At 33.7% G+C, this 20928-nt stretch overlaps 2 protein-coding genes across 8 annotated transcripts; one reads left to right on the forward strand and one right to left on the reverse strand.

Annotated features, from left to right (window-relative positions):
* The first annotated feature begins 1299 nt into the window (after positions 1–1299).
* On the forward strand, positions 1300–19558 carry LOC104883769 (B3 domain-containing protein Os01g0234100). 7 transcript variants are annotated; one of them, XM_048646330.1, is made up of 8 exons: positions 1300–1573; positions 2425–2503; positions 3034–3065; positions 3151–3271; positions 3426–3632; positions 4689–4770; positions 4864–5570; positions 16223–17006. In XM_048646330.1, exons 2-8 carry the CDS (start codon positions 2462–2464, stop codon positions 16550–16552), a joined length of 1521 nt encoding a protein of 506 aa, XP_048502287.1. In that variant the 5' UTR covers positions 1300–1573; positions 2425–2461; the 3' UTR covers positions 16553–17006. The 7 variants fall into 7 exon arrangements, with proteins under 7 accessions (XP_048502287.1, XP_048502288.1, XP_048502292.1 ...); XM_048646331.1 differs by lacking the exon at positions 2425–2503 and having other exon boundaries at positions 4864–5256; positions 5335–5570; XM_048646335.2 differs by lacking the exons at positions 2425–2503; positions 16223–17006 and adding an exon at positions 19219–19558.
* Positions 11941–13299, reverse strand: LOC104883768 (hypothetical protein). Its single transcript, XM_010668326.4, has 2 exons — positions 12561–13299; positions 11941–12378 (listed from the first exon to the last, which is right to left on the reverse strand). The coding sequence occupies exons 1-2, from the start codon at positions 13053–13055 to the stop codon at positions 12325–12327; spliced, it is 549 nt and encodes a 182-aa protein (XP_010666628.2). The 5' UTR covers positions 13056–13299; the 3' UTR covers positions 11941–12324.
* Positions 19559–20928: the final 1370 nt, after the last annotated feature.

Raw genomic sequence — 20928 nt, forward strand, 5'->3', positions numbered from 1 at the left:
GAACTAATCAATGCACAATTTCCGAGTACTATAGAAATTCAATCTTCTTCACACATCCTTGGGTCCCATCTCCTTCCTTTTCTCGTTTATAAAACTCTAGTCTTCTTTCAACTACTTGGAGTTTTTTTTTTAAGGTAAGGAAAAGGCGCTTTAATCGGATCGTAATTTTGCTCAGATCAACTTGGTCTGGAATTGCAGGCAAGACTCCTTAAAAGTGGGGGGAATGATAAGAGGAAATCTCCATCCACAAAGTGCCTCTAGTGATTTGAACTCACAACTTCAAGATTATGAGATACAAATCCAACCACCAGATCAAGTATTACTTGGTTTTCAATTACTTGGAGTTGCCATCATCCTATTATATATACCTCTATTATTGTACATTTAACTCATATATTCCTATTTTTCAATTGAAATTTATCTTTCCTTCAAAAACAACTAGAATAGAAATTGAATAGTAATACTTTTGTTTCACAATATATGTATCATTTTTGTATAACACACAATCCAAGGGTGAGGAGAGAAGGGGTTGTGGTTGCACATTAAAACATTCCTCCGTTCTGTTTTGAATGAAACATTGGGTGAAATGACACTATTCATTGATCAATCTTGACTCCAATTTTCCGTTATATAAAGAAAAACATAGTCAATTGAGATCTTGTTAGATTAGTCTCGATGTATACTATCAAATCATAACTGTTTTATATTTTTTACCTGTAAACAACTAAAAATATTAATGATTAATAAGCGCGTTGGGTTGCCTGAAAAAAGCAAACGTTTCATTTAAAACAGAACGAAAAAGTATCTATTATGAAACATTCAATATTGTACTCCCTCCATCCCTTAATATAGTGTTTGTTTCTTTTTTACACGATGTCGAAAACGTAACTTTGATCTTTAATATCTTCAATTCCGTATTAATAAATAATATAAAAAGTTGATATTATGAAACTACACATTGAGACGAATCTAACAAGATCCTATATGAATATGTTTTTTTCTATATACAAATGAGAATATTCAGTCAACGATTTGAAAGTTTGACCCACCAAAAATGAGTAGACACTATATTGTGGGACGGAGGAAATTAAGGGTAATGTTATATGTAGCCCTAAGGGCTACATATAAGCATTAAATACATTTCTTTAAATGGAAACAGTTTAAGAATTCAAGACACATTTTCACATCAACTGAGGTAATAAATGCTTGATTCAATATTTTATTTCCATTTTAAGCACCTTATACATAGCCCTAAGAGCTACATATATCATTTTCCATAAAATATTTCAAATAGGGAAATGGTGCCCGTGTTGTGAAACTGAGGTTGGTGGTACGACTTACGAGTTAGACGCCAAATGTCGGACTAGGAAAGCGGGAGAGATTGCTGAGGCTGACGGATTGAACTTTAGACACGCTATTGACATCATCTGCTCACTCTACTAATGTAAATTATGCCGCTTTCATCCTCTAAATTTTTGTTAAAGGGTGAATAATTATTTTGCAGGGTGAAATGAAGGAGCTCAAGGCGAAGTTACGCAAGTTCAAGAGGAATTCCTCAACTTCGTCATCCAAGGTAAGAAATTTAAGTGTTTTTTTTTGGCTCTTTTGAAGTTTAATCCAATGTAATTTCCTCAATTCCTGTTAAATATCATGAATGCATGTGAAAATTGAGCAAATTTAGGACATGAAATAGTAGGGTTATGATTTTTGCTCCACTCTTTATTTCTAATATAGAAATTCTTTTGGGGAGATGTTACATTGTTACTGCGAATGAAATACTAATTATTACGGAATTAATGAGGAACTAATACATTACAAATGGATGAGCTGACAATTCTACTAGAAGAATCAGTAGGTTAGCTTGGGGATGAAGCTGACTTTGCTACGTGTCTCGGTTGAGGGTGAGAATTGAGATGGCATGAAATGAGGAAGACATTTCTAGGCAGTGGCGGATCCAGAAATTTAGTTTGGAGCTTAGATATATGTTTTGGGACCAGTAATATCGAATTGCAAATTCGACAATCAACATCATACTTATTATCTCAAATTCTTAATATTTCGGCTTTTAACTTCTCATATGCAGCCTTAGAGTGTCACTTAGGGTTTTCTAGCTAACTTAGTTTTAAGTCAAAACTCACACAATGGTTAGCCAATATACTTGTTGTTTGAGTAGGTCCCACTTGAAGTAAAATAGTTTTTGGTAGAGAAGAATACAAAAATCGTTTATCAAAACTCCCACATGGATCCACAACTTTAGCTCAAACAAATTGGCTTAGTTTAGTTAGATTGGCTAGCAAATGAAATTTCAGCAACTCACTCTAATAGTTGGGCTAATTGCTTAACTTTTTTTTATTTGCTAGTAAGTTCCTAATGCTCACCATTGGAGTTGTTCTTAAGGCTGCATATATCATTTTGTTTTTACAGATAATTGGCCTAAAGATATCCACAACATATTGTTGGAATGAGGATTTTAACCCCGGGCAAAACATTGGAATTGGTGGTGGTACTCCACTTAGTTACCACCTCTTGCTCATATATCATTTTCCTTTATATATTAATTCTCATTTTATTGTTAACAGTTCATAATTATTGTATTATACTAAATCTATGGAAGAGTCCAAAATATCTCTTTCTTGGAGAAGAAGTAGGCTTTCAACCCTATGTACAGGGGTTTTGCGACTATTATTTTGTAAGGCCAAAGAATGATGAGAGATTACAAACACTCTTAAGAGACTTGCTAGTGTTTTTGAGAGAAATTTTGTAATACACAAGCTGTTGGTGTTGGGCAAGCTGCTTATATTTGTTGAATCATTACATGTAATCATGTATATCATTTGTCATTGTTTGCTTTTTTTCGCACCTTACATTTATTCTTATATTTCGTGTGTGCTTCCGCTCATGTCCTTAGAGGATCTGGTATGGCTGTGCCATCAAGAAGGGGAGTTATCGGGCTTACTAACACTGGAAGGTTATAAGACTTTTATTGCTAAGTTATGCATATAATAATAATAATTAATGAATCTATATTTACAGGGTTTATATTATCAAAAGCGGGAAGTGAAGAGGTTCGTGTACTTTGTAGTTCAATGGTCTTCTCATAGAGTGTAGACTACTAGCAATTTGTAATGTGGATGCTTCTTTAATCTGTAGGCAAAACATCAAGCCGTCAATAATTCGTCAAGCTGAGGAGCTTCGCTCTCGATTAGAGGCAAATTATCCTTGTTTCATAAAACCTATGTTGAAGTCCCACGTTGCTAGTTGTTTTTGGATGGTCAGCACTATTCTAATATGTGACTTTTTTCATGTTGGCTTATGTGTAATGAACTTTTTGTTTTATTTTAAGCATGAGTAGTATATATTTTGTTTCTAATCCTTGAAGCACAGAGATAGTATAATCCCTGCTAATTTAGTTTCATCCTCTTCAGGGGCTCCCTGTTCCTTTTTGCAAGATGTATTTACCGCAAAATGACACTTATTTCATCTTGGAAAACCAATATGGTAAGAAATACAGGGTAAAATATCTTGCAAGAAAGACAGCATTAAGTGGTGGGTGGAGAGGATTTTCTATAGCCGAAGAACTGTCTCAAGGAGATGTCCTGGTATTCCATCTAATACAGCCTACCAAATTCAAGGTTATGTTTGTGCTCTTCCTCCGTTTCAAAATAGTTGCACCATTTGGTTTTTCATGTTTGCCGAGACGCTTTTTTGAACATTAATATCTCTAGTTGCGTATAGGTAAAAATTAAAAAAAGTTGATATTTGAAATTCTCGTATTGACACGAATCTAATGAAATCCCACTTGACTATGTTTTTTCTTATATAATGGTGAGAGAAAGCTTGTCAAAGTTGGTTGATAAATAGTGACCAAATATATATAACCTTTAAACCGTTTTCTATGTCTGAGATGAAGGCGAGCTTGTCATTAGTGTTAACTCAATCTTCCCTTAATATGAATGGGAATTAGATCTAGAAGGCATGGATAGAGGACTGAAAATTTCATCTGGATAGGTGATTATATGTCGGAACTGTGGTAGCAAACTTATGTCATGCTCAACCATGTGAATTAGTTTTGGGATTTGGAGTTGGTATTCAAGTCAGAAAGAAGCTGTATTACATGTAAAATGATTAAGTATATATATAGAAACATGTTTCTAGGTGTTGAAGTGAAACCATTTCTGGAAATCTGGCACGCAATTGGACGACCTAAGTAAAAGTGTCCCTATCCATGCTGGACTATTGATTTGTCTACATATGGGTACTTGAGGAGGGGCACCATGCCAATATGAAATGTAATCACAAGATGATTAGTGCAAGGGAGGTGTTGAAAAATCATTTTCTTGGTTAGATCAGAAGGAGTCACTGTTATTGAGTAGGATCCATCATTGTGAACTCGTGATTGTAAACATGTAACTCTGAACATTTCTAGAAGATTCTGTTTGCTTAATTTTGTCAGTAGTCAGTATTCGACTTTCTAATCTAGTTAGAAGTGGAAAGGTCTGTCTAGAAATCAATTTTATACTAAACTGTGGAACTACTCCTCAGAGAGAAGTTATATTTGAAGTGCTTACCAACTCGAATAAAATTATCTGAGTCATAGGTCTATCTTAAATGTTAATTCTTTTTACTGTTCCTGAATTTTAGAGCATCATTTTAATTGTTCTTTTACGCTACACAATTGTCTTTTGCAGGTGTACGTATTAAGAAGTGATTTGACAGAGAATGATAAACCTCGTGTTATACAAAACCTCCCAGCTGAAGTAGTACAACGTGGTAACTCAGTTGACATCTTATTCTAATAATATACTCTTAGCATAGTGATATCTTGTATGCGAATGACTTCTTCTACACCAATTTCATGTTCAGGTCTAGAAGTTGGCACCCTTGAGCCCAGTATTGAGACTCATCGACCTTCTTCAATTTCTGAAGATGATTCGCTAGCTGAAATGTCTAAATCTAATAGAAAAAATCCATCACAAAAAGATGTATCTAAATCTAATTCAGGAACTCCCAAACACGTTTTATATCCTGATGCTGTAGGTGATGGTGGTATTGCAAGCTTTGATGAGTTCGTCATTCTTTTAGAAGATTTGCTAAAGAAAGAATATGACCTTCCTCATAATCTCAAGCATAGCTACTACAAACTTTGTTGCAGCCAGAATGAATTCCTCCATATTCATCTCCTAGAGGGCATCAATCCTTTTCTGATAGCTGGAATCATCATCGAGACTGTCAATGTTGCTCTTGCCATGAAAAGCTGTGAGCTCCATACTTCTAAAAATGAATTTTCTATATGGTATGAAAAACTAAAATCCCTTAAAATTCTCGGGATGGAAGTAGGATTTTTGGTCAGTCATTTAGACAATCTTCAAAGGGTTGCCTATGACCCTGAGGCTACCAGGAACAGGCAGCAATATTTAGAGCTGTGTTCAGAGCATGCTATCTCGGAAAGAGAGATCAATAATGTTGAAGCCAAACTTTCTGAGCTGATTGGGGTTTTTGATAAGCGTGCTGATGAAATTAAGAAGCTGAAATCAGAGATCAAGAATCACAAGTCTAAGTTTCTAGAACAGGTCAGTGCTCAGTGGTGATACTCTCTATTCTCTACTAGTTAGTACTCCGTATATATTTCATATATCTGTTGCGTGCAGTTGATCTCCTTTTGTATGTCTCCTATATGTATATCGAATACAATTCTGCTAATAGACATATCATAGGAAAAATAACTAGAACTAGAGGCCTCGAAATGGTTTGATCATAATATTGTGTACATGGAAAAGAAATTAGCTGATAATGATTTCCTTCAGAATATCCCTATTTTTATGAGAACTTGAATGACTCTCTAGTTACTAGTGGTATTTATGGTCAATTTGACACTTGACTTGTAGCTTCTGGGCCTTTTGGCCAGTACTTGAGGCTTAAGAAGAACTGCACTTTGGTTCTATAGTGAGGGAAACGTAGTTATTTGTTTCAAGATATGTCAATATGAGCATGACTTTGATAGCAGAATTCTCAAGTCAAGAAATACTGTGGGTAATATGCTATCATCAAGCTTTTATTTGACCAAAGCATAAAAGTTGAAAGATTTTGAGCTTGAATTGCATGTGCTTAAAATGTTTGGCAAAATTAGTTATTGGACTAGTTAAAATATGAAACACACCAATAAAAATAACATTGTGTCTAGAAATACTCTAGCTTGTAATTCTATATCACCAAATCGCAAGTCGCTTCAGCAAAATTAGTTGTCCTTTTTGTTGGCAATTTGGTATGGCTTATTTAAGGAAGTTGATGAGGTGTATAATCGATGATGTTTAAGTTGAATCGCTTCGCTGACAGGAATATAAGAGTTGGTTTTATTTTTGTTGTGTTTTATTCTGATCTTATCTTATTTAATCTGAACTTTACTAGAATTTATGTTTATAACTGATTGAAACTTATATAAACTTAATTTTGCTGAAAATAAGTTAAAAGAAAACATTGTCTTATTGAATCTTGTTTAAACTTATACTAGCCTAAATTTGTCATGTGCTACTTGATACTCAGACTTTTTCACCATACACCCACGAATAATTTTACGGTTTTTTCACCAGGTACTCATGTGGTTTTTCAAAATTCATAAGGTACCGTTACTTTTTTTTAATGCACCAGGTACTCTTATTTTGGGGGTAAAATGTACAAAATCCCCTTAATGACTAACGGTGTCAAGTTTTCGTTAGTCATTAGGGTCAATTAACCCCTCTAATCCTAATTAAATTCTAATTAACTAATTTAATCCTAACCTTTAACACTATCCTAACCCCATAACTTCAAACCCTAACCCCACCACCACCACCTCCCCTCCCCTCCCTTTCCCCCTTCCCCTCCCTCCATCACTCCTTGCAACAATCCTCCTCCCGTGTTGATTTCCCTAACCCACCCCCCACCCCCACCAACGCAGCAACCACCCTCCCTTAGCAGCAACCCTTTTCCCCTGTCGATTTTCTCAAAATCGCACCCCTACTCATCCACCACCTCACCTCTTCTCACACTCCCGCCGCACCAGACCGCCACCACTGCATCACCTACCGCCGCTCATCAATATCACGACACCAGACCATCCACCACCTCACTTCCTCTCACCCTCCCCAATCGATTTTCGAAATCATTTTCGAAATTAATTTTCGAAATCAGTAAAGGCCACTCATCCACCAGTGCATAATTTTCGAAAATGACGAAGGAGGAGAGAGAGATTGTCACCTTTAAGAACAGCAGCAAAGGCCATCAACGGGGGTGGGGAGGGGGACTTCGACGGGGGTGGGGGTGGGGGTGGGGGTGGGGAGGGGGAATTCAACGGTGTGGTGGGGGAGGGGGGAAGGTGGTGGTTGGGTGGTTAAGGTTGGGGTTAGGTGTCACGGTGTTAGGATAGGGCTTAAGGGTTAGCGTTAGAGAGGTAATTAGGATTATAGAATTGATTAGGGTTAATGACTAATGAAAACTTAACACCGTTAGTCATTAAGGGAATTTTGTGAATTTTATTGAAATAGTAAGAGTATTTGGTGTAGTAAAAAAAAAGTAGTGGTACCCCATGAATTTTGAAAAACCACATGAGTACCTAGTGAAAAAACCGATAATTTTAGTATACTTTTTAACTTTTTAAAATTCACCTATACCCCACATTCTTAAAAAAAATAACTATATGCCCTTGATGACTAAAGATCGACAATTGGTTTAGTCATTAGCTCTCTAATTATATTACTAAATTGTAATTGACCTTTGTTTGACCCATAAACACTATATATTGCCTTTTTATCTTTCTTCCTCTATTAATTTCTTTCCTCCTCATTGTCATAAGTGGTATTTCGATGATGGTCTATTAGGGTTATATGTCAAATAGGAGTTAAATTAGGTGTAGTAAAGAAATCAAGGGTTTAGCGACATATGATGAATTTTAGAGATATTGAGGGTATATGGTGAATTTTGAAAAGTTAATGGGTTTATAGTGGAAAAAAAGATTTACTCAAGGATATATAGTCAAAAATTTGTAATTTATTTAATCCCTTTAGGATGGGTTTATCTCTTAAGACTCTCTTCTAACTTTAAAAATAAAGTCTATGTCTCATCAAATTTCCACTATTTTTTATTATTTAGTCTTTAGACTAACACAAGATTTAATCCAGTCTTGTGGTTTATTCCTCATTAAAAAAAAAAGTTTGGATACCATTAGTGATGTGGCACAATTTAATTGAAAAAGAAAGTAAGTGTTGGATGGCTCATGTAAAAGCATAGTGTCTTGTGGAGTCTTTGATTTTCAAGATTGTTCTCAAAATTCAAGTTAAAGTCTTGGGCACATTTACTAGACACGAAATCTGAATTAAGTCTCTAATTAAGACTCCCTTTCAAGACTTCCAATAATCATACTCTAACGTCTCGTTTGATTAGTGGTATTAAATGGGGATAATAGTAATGTTTTTAGCGTAAATATGTGAAGATATATTCAAGATAATATCCATGGTAATGGAATTTAATGTCAAAACACGAGTTTACCTTCATAAACTAGTATTTTCGCTCGGGCGATGCTCCGGGTTAGTTATAATTATCAACACATGTTACTAAATATAAATATTATGATTGATTTTATTAGTTTTTCGTAATTATCTGTTTAATGAAAAATTGAAAATGGACATTATGACATGATAAGTTGTTAAAAAAAAAAAGCTCTAAGGAATTGAAGATAAAAAGTAACAATTTCAATGGAATTGGGGTATGAGAATGTTATTACCTTAGTAAAAGTGTTAGAGATTAGTAAAAGTGTTGAAGATCAAAAAGTTTGTCTATGTCTTTATAGTTACATATAATAAACTTTATTCCGTTTTACTTTCAAACCTTAAACATTGAAATTGTATTAGATTGGTGGTTACTCTTACATTTCATTTCAAATGTCGTGTTTTCGATTATTAGTAGCTACACATTGTTAATATTTTTAATGAGATCATAAACGTTTGTATTAGAAGGTTGAGAAGAGTATCACGTGGCACCATTATTTTGACATGAACGTCTTTTAATATATTTGTATAGATTGTCATTACTACTCAATATCAGCTTCTCGAGTGGTAATGGATGGTAAATACTTCCTCCGTTTCTAAATAAGTGCAACATTTGCATAGTGTTTACTATTCACAGTTTAAACTTTAATTAGCTTTGGTGATTTACATTTTAGGAAAAACATAGTCATGTGGGATCTTGTTAGATTCGTTGAATGTGAATTTTTTTAATATCAACTTTTTATAATTTTTACTTATTGATAATTGAAGATATTAATTAATAATGCATTGGCAAACGTGCAAACAAGAAATGTTGCACTTATTTAGAAACGGAGGAAGTAAAGTTTTAGGAAAAAAATAGGTATTTTAGGATAAAGTAACATTATCATAAATGTTCATGTGTGAAAATGCTTTCATAAATTTATACTAGAAACCATTAACATTATTACCATTTAATACGACTAATCAAACGGGCAGTAAAAATACTCATCACTCAACAATAATCTACAATTTGGCTAAGTAAAAAAAAAAAAGACAGGTTCATTACCCACTTTTTCGGTCCCATGATATAATGAAAACAAATCATTTCAAAATAAGCGATTGGAAAGTGATGTTGAAATAATGATTTTGGGGTCCATTCTTTTGGCTGCACTTATATGGGGTAGGGCCTTTTCTGTTATTCCGCAATGCTGCTGGACGTACTCTTTTGTTTGGTTATTTTTTTGATTTGATGGTTACATTTTCGTGACTTGGGCTTTGTGGTGGGATGTAAAACATTTGCATGGAAAACTGTTTGTCATATTTCAATTTTACATTGTTTTGTTTGTAAAAAAGTGTATAATTATTTTCTATTGAAGTAGAATTGCTCTTTTAATGATGGAAAATTGTTTTCCTTTAAGAATGAAGGTTAACTGTTTTCCTTCCTTCTCCTTATCTTTCTTGCACATTACCTCCTTACTTTCCCTTTTATTTTCTAGTCATTTCAACATTTTTCTTACATGCAACCAGGAGACGGAAAAGTAATTTTGAAATTGTGCTTTTCATTGTAAATTATTTTTCATGAAAATTATTTTACAAAAATGTTTGACGCCCAAACAAACAAAGCTTTAATGTCGATTTCTGGACCTTTTCTCTTTTTTACCCTCCTTTCCCGGGCATGTAAGTCTCAATTCAACTCAAAAAAAACAGGGACTAAATCTTTCTACATGTCTAAAATCCTTTTTCTTCAACCGTAAAACGTACAATTATAGTCCTTCGCCCGGACCTTTCTAGCTAACATTTATTAGATGGTGAACCGGTTGGACCACTTTCTTATTAGATTTAATAATTCGAAAACAGAGAAAACTTCCTTATTCCTATCATGATCTTGATATCTTTTTTTTTTGTCCAAAATATTTGAACTCGTTTAGTCATCTTCACAAAAAGGAAGGCAGAAATGCCTAAATTTCAACCACATATTTTTCACAATGAGTGAGGGCCTGAGGCATATTAAGTGCAAATTTAGTTCACCAAAATTTAACTAAAAGGAGTTTTCTTTTGTGGACAAATAAGCTAATTTCTCATCTATGTCCTTTTTTTTGAATGGGGTCCAACCGTCCAAGTATATGCTCTCTTAACTCTTGTTTGCCCTTTTATGCTTTTTTTGTTCTTATCCAAAAGTAGATTAATAATGTTAAATTAATTCAAAAGTAGATTAATGTGATAAAATAAAACCTAACTTAACTAATTATATCATAATTATGTCTGCATTTGTAACACAAATACCCATTTGCATCCTTACCTTAAAACAAATCTGCATCAATTATTTAGAACCCATCTACATCCATATGAGCCACAAAGGCAGTTCAAACAAAGAAGGGAAAGGAGAATTCGAACCTTTAACCTATCGTTTACAGGTTCTCAATCTTAACCACTAGGCCAAGACATCCTTAGTATCCATATCTAAGAAAACCCCATTTGCATCCTTACCTTAAGAGAAAATGTTTGCATCGACTGTATCAACCATCTACATCTATTCTTTAGAAACTCGTATGCTTTCTTAGCTTAGATCATATGCGTCAACTGAAAATTCTCTTTGCCTAACTTAGGCAAGAAATATGTGCAATATTGCGCCTTCATGTAAGCTGCATCCTGCATAACTGTTTGGCAATTACTATCAGTGAACCTTTATACCTCAAACCTCCTCTTATTCACATAAAGGTTCCTCTGTGCCAATTGATTATTTTCACTACGGTTCTAAATCAGTTGCAATGTTTTCTTTTTGATGTTTTCTCTATTGACAATTTCTGCAAAGATGCACCTTGCATCCACCAACATGTTTTTTTTCTCTCTTTGATTCACTTTCCTTACATTGTGCCAAATGCAAATTTACTACTTCATGTGTTCTTTTTCTATTGCAATAATTGAATTTTTACCTTATTCACCTACCATCCTTTCATTATCTACTATAATTTTAACACAAGAAAGAAATATAGTTAGGTGGGGTCTTGTTAGATCCATCTCGATATATATATATATATATATATATATATATATATATATATATATATATATATATATATATATATATATATATATATATATATATATATATATATATATATATATATATTTACTAAAAAGTAAGTAAAGAGATTACTAGTTAAAATTTCATTACTGAACGTGAAAACTCAATTATTACAGTAGAAAAAAAAAAGGATGAAGTATAAACTAATTTGGAACAAGAGTAGTATTATAAATTAATACCAATTTAAAATTACCCCACCTTAAATGACAAAAAGAGAGAGGAGAATAGAAATAAGCAACTGACACAAGAAAAGCAATGTGATTATGATGATATTAAAGATATAGAGTAATCTAATCTGCAAGAAGTCCTTTCATTTGACCCAAGGGGGGGAAGGGGGTGAATGTTTGAAATAGTTGATTACATAACCAAGTACATTATAGTGGAATGGAGGTACATTACAAGACCCAACTAAAAGCAAAACAGATCTAATCAACTGACCAATAGAAAAGAGAGAAAGAGAGTGAAATAAAAACCTGCAAACAATTTTTTTTTCTTCCAATTTGTACATCAAAACACCTAAAAGGACAAACTTCTAGTGCATAAAACACTAAAAAGTCCCCAAAAAAAAAAGGTGAAGAATCAAAGTTGAGACCAATACACTAATCCACATATTAGCATTCTCTAGATTCCATCATAACCTCCTCTGAAAAATTGAAGGTAAATAGAAAATAAAAATTTAATAAAAGACAAAAACAGTCAAAGTTGCACCTTCTCTCTATGAACACCATATGATCTCTGTAATTATATCCCCATCTCCATATCATTGCTACTTGCACCTTCATTGCTCACCATTTCCTGAAATTACAAGCAAACATGAAGAATTCAGAATTCAGAATTCAGAATTCAGATATGATGTTACTTTTTGCTATAACATATGAATAATTGTGGATCTAAGGATCAAATATGAATCAAGAAAACAAAACATAATTAAGCAGAAAAATCACAATAATTAAGAGTTAAAAAGAAAGAAAGATTACCTGAGGAGATTTGGTAAGATTTGGATCCTCAAGGGAAAAAGAGAACATTCTAGCAGAATCAAAAGAAGCAACATTTTTCTCAGGCTTTTTAGGACCAATGTGAGACTTTCTAAGACCCAGAAAACCTTTCCACCTATTAGAAGAAGAACCTTTAGGAGGTTTAAGAGAGAAATCAGTCTCATCATCATTAACAAGAAGTTCATCTCTTAAAGTCCTCTGCATCTGAGTGTTGCCATTGTTGTTGTTTTTGAAGGGTAAAAGTCTGCCTTTAGAGAAAAGTTCATCAGCACTACTAAGCATGTTATGATTAGTAACAGAGAACTCAAAATCTGAAGAAGCTGGTTGTGTTTGTGCAGCAGTTTTAGTAGTAGTATTGAGCAAATGCTGTGAATTATGGGAGTGAGTTTCAGCAAAATCATTGGAGAAGGAGATTCTTGGGCTCATAGGAAGAGGATGAGCATGATGATTGTTGTTGTACATTTCTAAACATGCCATGAGAGAATAAGAGAAGCCTGCACTGAAACAAGGGAGTAAAAGGGTATTTTTATGTAGAGAGCATAACCAAACAAAAAGGACTTCTTTTTTCTTCTCCCTCTTAATTAATAATCATGGACCCAATCTAGTTTATTGCCTTCTGTTTCTTTCCCCCTCTCTTAACCCCACCTCTCTCTTTCTCTCTCTGTCTCTGGATTTATGTATTCTTATTCTACAGGCTTTAAGGCTGTACAGGGTAGGAGGAGGTTTTCAGTGTTTTTCCTTTCTTATTTTTACTTTTCATAATGTAGTTTTTTATTTATAAAATGGTCGCAGAAGGACTCTGATTATACCTTAACGTGGTAACATATGAACTCTAGACCTCTAAGATATGAGGTACGAGTGGTTTTATTTAAGTTATCTCGTCTTGATTTTATAATATTTTAGTTGCCATGTTAAAAGTTAAAACATTTTAGACTATGTTGCTCCACGATTTCATCTCATTTCAATCATTGTTAACTATTCTTAAATTGCCTTGTGCTACAAACTAGAGTTAGTTTTAGGGTTAATGAAGGTTTTGTAAGTGCTTATGGTTGAAAGGAAATTTCTTTGGAGAGGAAGTCATGTTCAACATCCTTTTGGTTGCCTCAATAGATCTTAATTAGCACTAAGATTAGCTCTAGTTGGTTATAACTATCATTAAATGGAAGCAAGTCAAGACTTAATTGACAAGGGTATTGCTTGCAAATTTCAAATGTATAAGGGTGGAGTTTAAAAATATTAAAATTTGAAGATTTTTCTTAGGCTCCCGCCAACAACTCCTTAGTAAGAAGGGTCTTGATGGATTAGCACCTCTCGCTGGTCAACGCTAGAGAGTAGGGGGGCATAAGAGCAACTCCAATGGTAAGTTACAATACCTTGTAGCTTGACTTGTCACATTAGATTTTTAAGCAATATTGCTTTCTAGCTACAAAGTATTTCAATGGTAAGCTACAATACATTGTTAATTGCTTGAATGGTCTTACGTCTCAATCAATATTTTCAACTTTAATTTTTTATTCAATTATAATTAGCCAGGAAACAAAAGAATTGTTTATTTGTTGTGAATGAAGATGCAATCACCAATCATATGGAATGTGAGCATCACCTTCCCTATTTTCTAATTACAAGCCATATTGTCTTTTTAAAGTCAAGCAAGTAGCTTGGTGGAGCAGGTGTTGCTCTCAAGCAGGTATCAATTATCTTGCTGTAATGGTTGAGCAATTTGCTCACTACTTTCAAATATTGCAAGTAGGTCCGAAACAGCCATTGATGTTGCTCTAAGGGAGTTCATACTCCCCTACACTATTAGGTAGTAGAGTTCAAACTTGTAGCCTCAAAATCACAATATGAGTTTCCCAGCACCTCCACCCACTAAACTTGGTATTAGGGTTTGAAGATAGTGTAAAGACAAAACTATATAAATACAAGAATACCATATAAAACTTTTAATTTTGGATTTGGAGGTGTTCACGAATGATTTAAAAAATTTTGTGAGAAGAATTTCTCTGGGTTCACCCAGAGGTCCATTATAAGCCAGACATTCCTCAATCCCTGTCCCTTTTTAAATCTCAGGCAACTGCTTGGGGTAGGAATTAAACCCTAAACCTTGCTATGGAAGATGGAAAAGTTCACCACTTGAGCCAACCTCAATTATTCGGGGATGATTATGAGCTCCTAGGAGGTTAGAAAATTACGTGTACAATCACTTTTTTTACAAACACTAATTAGGAATGGGTTGAAGCCTTGGAGACACTATTTGATTATTAGGTGCATGCCTGACTCTTAAACAATAAGCTGAACTCCGTAATAGTCTTTGAGTAATTAAGTACTAGCCTTTTGTGCACGCAATGCGTGCGATGATATTTTTAGGCCTAATACTAAGTAGTAAACAAACTGAAAATGCAAGTTAGTATGTAAGTTCACGTCTATTTTGTGAATAAGATTCTTCCATGTTCTTTTTCTGTTGTCATTCATTTTTGTGATTTTGAATAGTTTTTTGTTTCTCAAGTCTTATATGCGCATGTTCTTTTATAATCAGTATGATGTTCTTTACTATATATCGTCATGTTCTTTTTTTTGGTTTTATTCATTTTTGTAATTTATAATAGTTTTTTATATGGATTTCAGTAATTTCTCTATGATCCCAAAATTGTAACCGAAAAGTATAATACAAGTTTTTTTTCCTTGTCTAACTTCTAAATTCTGATTTCACAAGATATTTAAGAATTTTCATCATTTTAATTTTTTCTCCTTTTCTAAATGTTCACACTTTGAGTTTCAGTTATATTTGAAAGGAAATTTAAGTTTTTCATACACAATCTGATTTTGCATGAAATGGTCGTTTTTAATTTTTCTCCTTTTCTAAATTTGAACACTTTCATTTTCAATTATAGGTGAAATGAAATTTCAAATTTTTCATACACAATCTGATTTCGCATGAAATGATTTTTGCAAAGCAGTTTATAGAAATAAAATACCGTTATTTGTTCATTATTTATACTTATTTATTAAAGTGTTTTTAAATAATATTTGATTGTAGTTCAAAGAATCTTATTTCTACAAAATGGAGGTGAACTTAAATACTAACTTGCATTTTCTTTTTGTTTACTACTTAGAAATAATTAGGCCTAAAAATGTCATCGCACGCATCGCGTGCATAAAAAGCTATGATGTGTAGTCGTCAATGATAATAACATGAAACATATTTGTTGATCAGTGAAAGTAGAAGCTAATCAAGCAGGTATTTTATTTCTATAAAGTTATAATAAGAGGAAACTTTAATTTTCCTCATATAAGCTAATCAAGTAGAAGCTAATCAAGCAAGTATTTTGTAATTTAGAAAGGAAAGGGGGGCAAAATAGTCAGTTCAAAAAAGGACACCGTTGCTCCTCCCTTCTCTTATGTAATAGAGATATGCTCGCTAGTCGCTAGTCATTGACCACGCATGTATAGACCTTTTTCAAATTTTGATTCAACGCAAGATATACTGGGCCAATGTTAAAATTCGTATGTCATATTATGATGTGATGTTCTTTTGGCAATATGTGAAGTTTTGTTGAATGACTGGGTTTTGCTTGCAATTGCTTGACTCATAAGAAGATGCTCTGTTGCTCTTTCACTTGTTTGTCTGGATGCTTATTCTTCAGGAGCAGCTAGTTGATGCCATTCTCATCAATGGATATGAGAATCAAATATATAAGCCAAATGCGTTCATCTTTCCAAAATATATCTTATTTCCTGAAAAAGATCAAACTTTTGCATATGTATTTCCATCTCTCTCAGATACGATAATCTTTTATTTAGAGCATGTTTGGTTCATGATTTTTGGGCTCCAAAATACGAAATCAATTATCGATTTTCTTTCTTTTTGTTTGGTTCAATCCTTCATTAATCTATTATCATTATTTGGTGGTAATAGACTCCCTCAATTTATTACTTTTTCCTCCCCTCAAGTAACAAGATGCACCATTCTATAGCTTGAACCAAACATCTAATAAAGGTAACCATTTATATTACCATTCGTCTCCTATATTTGTTTCATTCCCTTTTCATTCCATACCTTGAACCAAACGACCACTTAATAAGGTAAGGAGAATTCCCTTGCAAGAAAGAGAGGAAATTGGGGATCCTGATTGCAAGGGGCGAGAATCGAACCCTTGTCACATGAGTGGAAGGAGGGTCTTACAAAAACTAGGCCAACCTTGATCCTCTAAATGGCCCCTTAATATGTCTTTGTTGAAGGAATTCAGTATTTCACAAATAGATTCTTATCAATATGTATGCTATTTATAATTCTACCCTTGATAACTACGAGTTTTACACAAGTATTGATTTATAGGACAAAAAATATTGTGGTTGCCTTTTTGATATATCCAATGAATCATCCCTATAATAGTCGGATGAGGTGAGAATTTTACGTATGATTTTGAATGGAGATTATTTTAATCGAATAACGACCGTAACAAATGTCATCTCACCCCGAGGGATTATAACCATAACGATGAATCTTACTTAGCTGTGCAAATCTATAGCTATAGTTTGTTGCAACGGTTGTCTTTTGGCGGAGTACTATCTATATAGTAACATATTCCAAATGTCCTTCATTATAGAGTCGTGGTTATGTAAACCACTCAATGGTGTTTTACATATGAGGAAAATGATGATTGGAAATTTTTGTGGGTGAGTTGGTCCACATCAATACAACATACCAAAATCCAATAGTTGGTTTGGTCCACGACCTACGAAAATTCAAATTGAATCTTATGGTAGAGTAATAAACCAATCAGAAAATCAACATGGCAATGGCATAATTCACAGAAAGCCAGTATGTATGAGACATTAGTACAAATGGTAGTATATGCACACCAGGTACAGCGGTACTCTGGTGGGGTCGTTTATATGGTTTTCAAGTACAGAGGTATAATTGTAATCCTCAGTTTATTGGTGGGAGAGTAATCATAGGTAAATAATCATGAATGTTTTCTAAACCAATTTAGAGATGCATAAAAATAAAAACAGCGGCTCAGTATGATTATGTTTAGTGAGGTATAATACACTTCTTTCGTTCCTTTTTTTAAGTGATACTAGTATTTTGGGCCCAGACGTTTTTTCGGGTTGGTATTGTGTTTTCGAAGTTGATACATTAAAATATATTATGGAAAACTCAACATGTAAAAGGTACAAATATAATAATGTGGACATTTGAAGCATAATTAAAAGTTGGTTGAGATGATAATAGATGGAGTACTTTACACAAAAAGTTATCACATTAAAAATAAAAGAAGTGTGTCACTTAAAAAGGAGCGGGTGAAGTATATAATAAAGATGCCCACAATGATAAAACTATGAGAGGGAGCACAAAAAAGAGATGAACAAATCAAAAGTGTGAAATTTTAAGATAATGGCAAATGATATATTGTTTGCGTTGTGAAATAATTAAAACACCTCTATCAAAAAGTTCTCACATAAAAAAGAGAAGTGTTTTACTTATTTTATAATGGATGAAGCACATAACAAATACAAGGGAAAAAACCCACCAATATTACTAATCAATCCAACAAACATTTAGTAACTAGCCTAATGCTCTTGTCCTGTGAATTCATGAACATTAATATAGAAATCATAAGAGTGTTCGTAATCTCTCTTGTTGCTATGCGTCCTAAACAATGATCTCATTCTCTCTTGCAGCTTCAAATCCTCGCTTAGTAGAACGAGGAAACGTCTCTAGCATATAACAAGACCTTAATATTGAAATCGAAACTAATTACAATTATATAGGAATTTAAACACCTCAAAAACAACCATTGGTCTAAAAATATGACATATGAGATAGACTGGTGTGAGTGCTCCTTCTTACCATAAACTAGTTTCAAACGCTCCAAGGTTATGCTTGTTTTTTCTTGCTCTACCTAGGAGCTTCTTGTAATCGGAACCAAGACCCACCATATGTTGCTTTCAAGTACTATTCTTCTTGTGTTTAATTTATTGGGCTTGCTCATACGATCTCCATTTCTATTTAATTTACACAATTTGCAAAGAAAAGTGTGTAGATTAAAAAGAATGGGGGTAGTATACTAGTATACCAAAAGAAACAATATTGATTGGATTGTATTGGGAGTTAATTTTTTACATTTGAGTTTTGATTCTAACATCCCACTATTAAAAAAGCGTTTTCAAATACTTTATTGCAAAATAAACCAATAAAGCATGACCCTTTTTTTTATATTGCGAAAAACTGAATTGATCTAAGAGAAAATTGAACATGAAAAAGTGTCTGAATTGGAACGAACTGCGAAAATTTGAAATGAACCGAATAACATAGGGCGTGGGCTATCAGATTAGACAAGGTTCTAATTGCCTAATTATCTCATCAACTTTTTTTTTTTTCTTTTGGAGTGATGTACTAGGCTCAACTTGGGCAAGGGGTTAGCTGTCAAATGTAGAAGTAGTAATTAGTTTGATCTTTCAATGATGGCTTTTGAAAGCAACAGGAGTCTATTAAAAGATCTCTGTGCATTTATTAATGTAGTAATTGGATTGTTGTTGTAAAAAAGGAAAAGAATTTTGATGATATTAGCTGTGGTATCTTGAGAAATGAGAGAGTGTGATCTTTTGATAATTGATTGGGATTTTACTGCAACAGTTAACAATGAATTGGGTTGGCGTTGCATAGTGGCAGAGTTTACCGTGCTTTGACTTGTAAGTAATCAGGTATGAGCTGGCTATACTGACCGATCAAAGTAATCACGTGATCAATCCATTGGTCCAAATTTAGCTTTTGTACCCTTTTTTTTAAAAAAAACTTTGCAGTAATTGCAATTTTTTTCCAATAATAGACTTAGGTTTCATTCTTTTAGGTAGAATTGAAGTGAAGTGAGGTAAAATTGTGAAAGTAAATTAAATGGAAACGAACTAAATTGAATTGAAATTTTGCCAAAAAAAACAAAATTTTAATGGAGATTGGAGTATAGCTGTACACTCTCTCCGTCTTTTATTAGTTTACCCCTTTTGACTTTTGATACTATTCATATACATGACTTTGACTATCTTTTGTAATTTGTATTTAAGGAAAAATATAGTCATGTGAGATCTTGTTGGATTCGTCTCAATGTGTATTATCCAAATATCAACTTTTTGTAATTTTTGCTTATCGAAAATTAGAGATATTAAGATTCAAATTAGTATTTCGACAAATGTACCCCAAAAAAATAGGTAAACTAATAAAAGACGGAGGAAGTAGTTCATTGTTGAACACATATAGTGTAATTTGATAAATCTTATTTAGCGCGGACCTTACATTAACTCAATGGTTAACATGTTTTTTAGTGTCGCTTCTTACTGGCTATTGCACCTCAATTGATTATCTTTATTGTATTACTCTCAATGTCATATAAAATCCCTAACACTATTCATATTAGGTCGTCCCAATTTCATTGTAACAAATTTATATAAGGGTTAATCAACTATCTATACAACTAGAGATGATTAAAAAATGGAGTATACTTGTTATAAACTACTCCCTCCGTCTCTTATAGATTTCTCATTATAAGATAAAGAATTTTCATGTGGACTTGTGAAGTGTTTTGGTAAATATATCAGCTAACTGAGTAGAAGTAGGAACATAAGAAGGAACTATCAACCATCCTTTATAGTATCACGCACAAAATAACAATCAACCTCGATTTATTTGGTGCGTTCATGAAACATGGGATTATTAACAATATGAAAAGCAGACTGACTATCACAGAAGAGAGCAATAGCTTTAGGATGATGCACACTAGCCTCAACAATAACGCTTTGAGCCATTTAAGCTCACAAGTGATAGCCGTCATCGAGCGATACTCCGCTTTGGCTGATGACAAGGAAACAGTGCGCTGCTTCTTAGTCTTCCAAGAAATCGGAGAATGGCCTAAGAAAAACAAGCCAACCAGACAAGGACCGATGTGTTATAGGACACGTATCTCAATCTGAGTCACACCTATCCTGAAGAGTAAGATCCCTATCAGCATGAAGAAGAATAACCTGACCAGGAATACCTTTCAAGTACCGAACAACACGAACAATAGCCTCTAAGTGAGCCACATGATGAGCTTGAAGAAAATGAGAAAGAATGTGCACAAAATAGGCAAGATCCGAACAAGCAACAACAAGATAGATGAGGCAACCAACAAGACAATGGTATCTCTCAGACAAATAAAGGGCCCTCGTCATGAGCAAGACGATGGTTTTTTGCTCCATTGGAAAGCCACATGGCTTGGCACCCAACAAGCCAACCTTAGAAATAAGGGAAAATTCCTCAGGATCCCCTGAGGTTTGGCGTAATTTCCAAATTACCCCCGACATTTGGGGAATT

This window comes from Beta vulgaris, chromosome 6, assembly GCF_026745355.1.
Source record: "Beta vulgaris subsp. vulgaris cultivar EL10 chromosome 6, EL10.2, whole genome shotgun sequence".
Classification (NCBI taxonomy): Eukaryota; Viridiplantae; Streptophyta; class Magnoliopsida; order Caryophyllales; family Amaranthaceae; genus Beta; species Beta vulgaris.

What these genes read in the sequence shown, in the direction of transcription:
- LOC104883768 (XM_010668326.4), bottom strand. Translation starts at nt 13,055, where the DNA reads ATGGCATGTTTAGAAATGTACAACAACAATCATCATGCTCATCCTCTT. An exon ending in ATCTTACCAAATCTCCTCAG is followed by an intron (nt 12,379 to 12,560) that starts GTAATCTTTCTT and finishes TTGTAATTTCAG; the next exon opens with GAAATGGTGAGCAATGAAGG.
- LOC104883769 (XM_048646329.1), top strand. Translation starts at nt 1,511, where the DNA reads ATGAAGGAGCTCAAGGCGAAGTTACGCAAGTTCAAGAGGAATTCCTCA. An exon ending in CCTCAACTTCGTCATCCAAG is followed by an intron (nt 1,574 to 3,033) that starts GTAAGAAATTTA and finishes CTATATTTACAG; the next exon opens with GGTTTATATTATCAAAAGCG. An exon ending in CAAAAGCGGGAAGTGAAGAG is followed by an intron (nt 3,066 to 3,150) that starts GTTCGTGTACTT and finishes TTTAATCTGTAG; the next exon opens with GCAAAACATCAAGCCGTCAA.